This window comes from Haemaphysalis longicornis, unplaced genomic scaffold (assembly GCF_048455015.1).
Source record: "Haemaphysalis longicornis isolate Haplotype H1 unplaced genomic scaffold, Haemaphysalis longicornis Haplotype H1 scaffold_1, whole genome shotgun sequence".
NCBI classification, from domain to species: Eukaryota; Metazoa; Arthropoda; class Arachnida; order Ixodida; family Ixodidae; genus Haemaphysalis; species Haemaphysalis longicornis.
Window position 1 is genome coordinate 447,397,820 of NW_027526203.1, and position 7,962 is coordinate 447,405,781.

General features: G+C 49.9%; 1 protein-coding gene across 2 annotated transcripts in view; it reads left to right on the forward strand.

Annotated features, from left to right (window-relative positions):
* Positions 1-7,962, forward strand: part of LOC144155939 (uncharacterized) — a 36,745-nt gene that overhangs the window by 14,776 nt on the left and 14,007 nt on the right. For both annotated transcript variants that reach the window (XM_077687661.1, XM_077687660.1), the window contains 2 exons: positions 4,779-4,854; positions 4,926-5,115. In XM_077687661.1, the coding sequence (XP_077543787.1) occupies positions 4,779-4,854; positions 4,926-5,115 (266 nt within the window). The remainder of the gene's footprint in view (positions 1-4,778; positions 4,855-4,925; positions 5,116-7,962) is intronic.

Genomic DNA, 7,962 nt, shown 5'->3' on the forward strand with positions numbered 1-7,962 from the left:
AGGCCCCCAAGTAGTTACCGAACGCAACAAGTTCGTGCGCGACGGAAGCGTGAACCGCAAGAAACGTTTTCTGGTTCTTCTGCAAGCGAAAACGCGCCGCGCACGCCTGAGGCACGCTGACACCGCTACGGAAACCACCCGCACGGTGCGTGCCGAGCGGCAGGCGCGGCATCATGGCGGCAGCACCGGCCGCGGAGTAGTGCGGTAGCTCCAACGGCCGCTTTTACCGCTCTTTAAAATGCTACTCAAGGCACAAACCCACTTGCGTGTGCAGGAAAGGAGCCACCGGAGGCATGAAATCGTCGATGCGGCCGTGAAAATACCGCGCACGAATCGCATGCAGAAACTCGCCATGTGGTTCACGCAGCTCTCAGCTGGTGTAAGTTGCTGGGTGCACTTGCGCAGAGGGACGATGTAGGTGGTGCCCAAATCACACGCACAACGCGCTTTTTTTTCCAGCGAATTTTAAAAGGCAGCACTTTTCGGGAGCTAATCTTGAATGAACTTCTTTCTTATGACTTCAGGAGAATCGAAAAGGAACATGACATGGTTTAGCATGAACCGCATGCGGCGTTTTCTGCTCGCGAAAACGCGCCGCGCACGTTACAGGTACGCGGACGCTGCCGCGGAACCACCCGCGCGCTGCACGCGGTGCTGCCGGCGGCAGCAACATGGCGGCGACTTCGACCGTGAAGTTCGAGTGACCGCTTCTAAGCGCTCTCTCTCTGAAATGCAGCACGAGGCACGCACGAAGTTGCTTGTGCGGTAAAAGAGCTTATAATGTGGGTGAAAACGGTATTATAAAACATCATCCGTGCCGCTAGTGAAAGCGCCCATGCAATACCTGCCGGTGCGGTAAGCCTAAGCATCTGTGGCGGAGCCAGCCGGCTGCCTCGAGCGCTTCGAAACTGCCGCCATGAGGCGCGCGGCTCCCCATTGGCGCAAGTCGTCGGGCTCCTCCCACTTCCGCGCACGACGCGCGTCATTTTCTGAGCGAGGCAGAAGCTGCCGCGCGCGCGCTAATCATCGACGCGGACGTCAAAAAATCGCACGCGCAACGCCGACGTGCCCGAATCGCGTGCGGAAATGCACCATGCGGTTCACATTGCATGTAGAGCCAAGATAATCAAGAAAAAAAGCAAAAGGTGCTTGCTTAAGCGCAACTTGAAGCTTCTATCCCGCATGCAAGATGAAATAAACTCTCTGAAGCCGTAACTGAAGGCAAGCAAACCTCAAGCTGAATGAACAAACTGAAGTTAATCAAAGTGCATTTTGAGAATTAGGGCACTTGCAACAAATGTGTTTTTCCCTACGATAGAATGTTTTCTCTACACTTTTTATGTGCTCCACGGACCATTTCCACAGAATGGCGCCTGTTGTGTATAGGTCAGGGAATTTCGACTAAAATAGTCATGGAAAACATGGAAAAGTCAGGGAAATTGAATTAGGCGATTTGCTAGACACCCTGTGACCGCTCTGCAGCCGATTGGAAAGCCTTGTTTACCGCTAGTGAACCTAGATGGCGCCACCATTCCGTGGTAAGCCATTTCCTGACTCTGGCTTGTTTTTGACCATATTTGAACCTGGCTTGTTTTTGTTCGGGGAGAAAATAATCGTTTCGTGAAACAGAAAGCTCGCTCAATAAATATGGTCACGTGAGACACCGTTGCTTGTGTCAATTGGCCAGTGTCGTCTAAAACTACCACAAAGCCCCACAGTCCTGTGCAGCTAAACCAAGCATAGTTCGCGCAGTACCAACAGCAGTACACATCGGTACTTCTATGTTTACGTGTGCTTTCGTAACTTCCACTGTTGGTCCCACCATTCTTACTGCTTTAAAAAGAATGTGGCCTAAATTTAACCGCAAATAGCCTGTTTGGAAAGCTTATAAGCTCTGCCTAATTTACGTTTGCTTTTGCCAGCCTCCGCCAATCGCAGAGCTGGCTGGTATGACATCAAAGGTTCTGCTGCGGGGAATGAATGAGTGGGTTGCATGGCCTTTTTTGTTAATTATACAGCTTTATTTGAGCGAAGTTTACAAAAGTGGTGTCAGTATGATTCTAATGAGGCAATCTTTTGAATGAACCAAAGTTGTGTTTTGTCTTCATGGCTCCTTTAAATGTTGAGTCCTGCCACAAATCTGGTGTGTGACAGGAGCGCTGCTGCCTTGCACAGGTGGCGACGCATTCTGGGTGTCGCTACTGGTTTTAATGTGAAACCATGAGTTAGGGGGTGGAACAGCTGCGCCATAGAGTGCCAAACTTGTTTACCTGCACTGTCCTGTGCCGAACCGCCCCTATTGCGCCACACTCGTTTATCAGCGCCGTCCTGCACCGCAGGGCCCGCATTGAGCCGCGAGGTATGACCGCCATGGTACCCTGGGCCGGAAAACTTGGCCTGTTTGCAGTTTCAATGCGGTTGTGGTTTCGGTTTCATCGAGGCTATGAGCGGTTATGGAAGTTGGCTTTTGCTGCGCTGTAATGCCGCAGGCACTAAGCGCCTTCTTCGCCTTCCCTTGAGATTTATTTGTGTTGTATTTGCACGGTTTTGTTTGCCGGTGCCGGCCGCTGCACCCTAATCAATTGAAAGTGACCAAAAGTCAGTGAAATATTGAGTCACATCGCAAACACATAGAAAACAGAATAATATTTGTACAAAAAGTTGTAGTTTATTAGAGGTGAACTTCAGTTTTAGCCAACTATTTTTGATGAGCGTAGGTGCATGTATTAAACAAACAGGGTCCTAAATAATGTGCCCTCGCTTGTTCATTCGGTTTGCCTTTGTTGTGGGGTAATGACTCACTTTTCACCTGTGAACTTCAGGACTAGCTTTGCACCCGCCGCGGTGGCTCAGTGGCTAAGGCGTTGCGCTGCTGAGCACGAGGTCGCGGGTTCGATTCCCGGCCGCGGCGGCCGCTTTTCTGATGGAGGCGAAAAGCAAAAACGCCCGTGTGTACGAGATTTCGGCGCACGATAAAGATCCCCAGGTGGTCAAAATTAATCCGGAGCCCTCCACTACGGCGCGCCTCATCGCCTGCGTTGCGTCGGCGCGTTAAACCCCACAATCAATCAACAGGACTAGCTTTGCTCATGTGGAGGACGGTCCAGCGGTAATGCCTTGCTATCGTTACGTAGTCTCCGGCGTACGTTCGACTCTCAGAACCCTGCCACGGGTGAAGAGAGGCAGCTATGTTCTTCTTTGGACGCACTGAAACCGCTGTTCGATAAAAATTGAAACAAACGCCTTGTTTTACGGAGTGCCACCATGAGTTTGGGGTGCCTCAATTCATGCGCGTCTGCCGTACGACGGCGATGGCATCAAAGCACCCTATGTGAGTTCACTTAACACTGCCATCTGTCGGACACGAAGCGAGGTCTTTTGTTTGACCCCATCAACTCTGCACTTGAGGTCCCTTTGAATGGTGATAGCACGGCGCGCTCACTGGGGCCGAAGGTGGATATAACTCCGCTTATCAGATGCAAAGAAAGTCATGTTCGTGGCTGTGTCCCTCCCTCCCTCGTCGTCGTTGTCCGCCGTCCGCACTCTACTGCGCATGCGCGTCTCTTCAGCCCCGTCAGTGTTTGGGCTGACGTCAGCGCAGTCCACTATAAAAAGAAATAGTTAGGCGGCGCCCGGTTTCTCTCCCACGACTCTGGCCGCAACGGGACATACGTGGCGCTCTTCCCACTGCGCTACAAACAGACGGGAGCATGTGCTACGAACGCTCCTTATGTCCTTCACTCGTTCAAACTACGTCAAGAAGCTACTGATACGACGAACTGAAAACTAATGGGAACTTCAGTCGACCCCATGGCTGCTTCGCATACTACTGTGTTCCCCTACGGGAAGATGGTGTAATTTTGTAAATTTTCAGACATAGTACAAAAACTGCATCCCTGGTTCGGAGTAGGTTCTATGCACGGTAGAACACCAAATAAATAGATAAAATTTAATTGGCAGGGGGTTGGCACAGCAGCCTGATCCAGCCCATTGCCAATTGGCCTCTCTGGCTGCTCCAAACCTGCTCCAAAAGACCTTTCTGGCTGCTCAAAGTCTGTTACAAAAGGCAATTTTGCCTGCTTCCAGGATTGCTCCCAAACTCATGTGCCCTGTTCCACCCCTGTGAGTTGCCTCGGTAGGATGGACATGCCGCGTAACCTACGGGTAACAGACAAAATGGCTGACGGCACAAGGAGAATAAAAGTAAAAATTTTATTAATATAGAAGAAAATTGGTAAATTTCAGTATGGATGGGAATTGAACTCGGGGGTTTCTGGGATGCCAGAGGAGCACGCATCCCCCACGCCACCACAGCTTGACAACTCTAGCTGACTAAAGGTGGACCTAGTGTGTACTGTGTCCTGCGACTTGAGACGCATGCTAGATGCATGTACCGAGGCCTACTGGAGTAATTTGAGTGTGCTAGTAACACAAGTAGCATTTTTACATTACAGAAGTAACGTTCTAGTAATTTCTAGATAAATAATAATGTTCTAGTGAATAGAGGTAAGAAACCGTTTCGATTCAGTGAGCTCTAAGGGATGCCCTTGGGTGTAAAGAGCATATAATCCACAAAAATCCCTTTAATTCTTTATTTAGCAATTTTTTAGTGATGAGTGTGTATGTTTAAGTGGCTGCACTGAGGAGGGCTTGTAGGGCACTGAAGCAAAAGCAGCAGATCGACCTGTGCGTGTAGTAATCATTTAGTTCTAGCTGGGTGGCTTTCATGATAACAACATGCATGCCCTTTTTAACCTTAAATTTTTTTCCTATTCTAGGCTTTCCACTTGTGACATTCGCATTCCTAGTGTTGGAAAAAGCCACATCTTGGTGGTTGTGGATAAGAATAATCAAGTGAGTAAACTTCCCTGGTCATCCTTGTTTGCTTGTCACCTTTGTGGTACAATGCCCCAACCCTTTTGCAGGCACACATTGTCAATGTGGATGGCTCCACTGTGGAACTGAATGGGATACCTGTAGAAAACGAGGCATTCGTGAACCACAAGGACTTGCTCAAGATTGGTGCCAAGTCTTTTCGTTTTGAGTGGTTCTCGAAGCAAAAGAAAGGCTCAAGCAACGCTGCTGAAGTGCCAACTGATGACGACGAGCCCGAAGGTAACCTTACAGCCACAGCCAATGCCACAAGTTTCTTCTCTGGGCAAGCATGTTTCGTGTGCGCATATTGAATGAGCGCACATCGGGCACATCTTGCAGGACTGTGCCATAGTGTGGAACCCCGATTATGACTTTCATGGGACCGCGCGAAAACGTTGTATGACCAGGGTGGTGTATGATTGAAGGTATGGGCAGAGTCCTTCAATGCTTCTCTGGTCATGAAACTCCCGTCCAAGTTTCATACGGGGACAAAGGCTACCATGAGGGGCACAACCGCAAATCGGAAGGCATCGGGCGGCCGCCGCTGCTCTGCAGCCAGACCGGCAGGCAGAAACGCAGTAGCAGCATGCCCGTTCGCACCAAATTTTTTCGCCACTCACAAAAATTTGAGCGGCCCACGACACGTAAAGCGAAAGCGCACTGCTGATAAGGCGGCGAGCGTCTATTTTATCTTACTCCGTGGTCTGTTCCCTGCCAGACGTGCTCTGACCACGCCCCCGGCTGCCCCCCGATCAGCGCCGCGGCGTGGCAGCGAACAAAGCTCTGGTGACGGCGAAGTTTCATGACCAGAAAGGCATTGAAGGACTCTGGTATGGGTAAGCGGGGTAAGCGTCGCCCTGGTAGGCGGTCTCACGTGACAGGTGGGCAAAGAACTTACTTAATATATTAGCACGTTCTCACGTAATTTGGGAACTCCTAACTAAAATCTCTTTTTTCTAAAAGTGATGCGCCCCTCCGTCTAATGCAGCGATGGTTGAATGCAAAGCTTTCTCGTGAGGTACAGTCAAACCTGACTATAACGAACCCAGATAGGGTGAATTGTGCTATATAGCGAACAAAAATAAATCAGTTACGCAAATACATGCGAAACATGTTCCTTATAACAAACTTCACATCTGATTTATCGAACTCGGCATGCCTAGAATGGCCGCCAAAATGCATGGTCTCAGAGTGGAGGAGGAGGAGAATAAACATTTATTGAGCATAAGTGCTGATGGCAGGGCACTCGCCTGGTGGAGGGCATCCTTATTCCGGGATACCCAGGCTGCAACTTGCCGTCCAGGCCCTCTTGACCAGTTCTTGCTGGTGTCCAAGGTCCGGATCGACCAGACGAGCCATCCACTGCTCAAAAGTTAGGAAGGGGATTGTGGGGGTAGGTTTGGAGTTTTTTGGCACTCCCATACCTGTGGTACAGGGTGCCCGGCGTTGGACAGAAATTGCAAAGGGAGGGATACTGAGTTGGGTAGATGGAATGGAGGAGGGTGCTGTGGGGATAAGAATTTGTCTGCAATCGCCGAATAGTGGTGGCTTCTTCTCTGCTTAATTGAGGATGAGGTGGTGGGAATACTCTGAGTGCGATTGAGATGTTGATTGGCCGCGACCACTGAGCAGAGGCCGCGACTGAGACATTGTGCCTCGTATGGAGTGACATGACGGCCGACACTTTCCGTAACTATTTCCGACTCGCGGAACTCATGACGGAACCCGCCCCGTCAGTGAGTCCGGACCAAGACGGCAGCTCGCCAACCTTCCTGATGCTGTGCCGAAAGGAGTGTCCTTCGAAGATTTCCCGAGTGTCGACGACGACCTTGCCGTCGCTGTAAGCGTTTCAGACGCGGGCACCATCAGCCGCACCGACGTAATGCTGATGAAAAGCACCGAAGAGGCAGAGGATGTCGCGAGTGAAAGCCGTTCGACGCTTAATGAAGTGCTTTCGGCAGTCGATCCGCCAATATTTCTTCGATATTGAAGGACATGGACTCGAACTGGTGCAAGCAATGTCTTGTTTAACGAATGTGTGCTAGTAGACGCTGCCAAAACAAAAGAAAAAACAAAAATCACCGCTTTTTTTTTTTTTTTTTTTTTTGATGTAGGAAGTTTAGGCGGAAAGTAGCTTTATTATTTGCAATAAATCGATTGTTTTGTGTATGGTAATGACATACTTTTTGTTTGTTTTTGCACGTGGGGATAGCAAGGGGATTCCCACGTATTGCGAACTCGTAACAACAAACTCGTTAATAGGCGGGATCGGCTATATCGAACTATTGGATATATCGAACTAATCGTGGCGCATATTGCAGTTCGCTATGACCGGGTTTGACTGTATTCCTCTGTTGATACGAACACGTAAAGCAGGCTTCACCTATGAAAGAGTATATTTGAGGCAGAGTATGCTTTACAGGTGGAAGTTGGCTTTCCTGTCCTGGGTTTTGAGGTGTACCGTATTTTCCGGTCTATAAGTCGCACCTTTGTATAAGTCGCACCCCCCTCAAAAAGACAGTTTTTCCGAAAAAAACGTATACAGTCAAACCTCGATATATCGAACACGGGTATATCGAATTATTGCTTATATCCAACACTTCCTATATCACGCAGAAAATCACATGCATTTTTAATTTTTTATTTCGAACTGGGACAGACGTGAAATGGGTATATCGAACTCCGCCACCCCAGACCGCTCACACGCTGTTGAAAGGCAGCGAGCTTTCCCGCAGTACCCTCGAGGTTAGCGGTGGTGCGATGGGCGTTCCCGACTGCGGCGCATTGGTTGCGCCGATGGCGCTACTTCAACGTAGCGGCGAGTGCAGGCCGCTGCCTGGCCAGTTGCCTCACCGCATAAGGGTGACACAAAAGCCAAGCCAAGGCAGTAGCCAAGGCAAAACCAGCACTCAGGCGCGCGGCGTGTACGCAAAGCTGCCTTTGAAGATGTTGAGAAGTCGCTGCACAAATGATTCATAGAAGCAAGGGCACGGTGCTGAGCAACGAATCATGTGCATTGATGACTTTGTTGGCGTTGATGACAGCAGCGGAACAACGGCGGAGTTGACGGACGTGGAGATCGTAGCG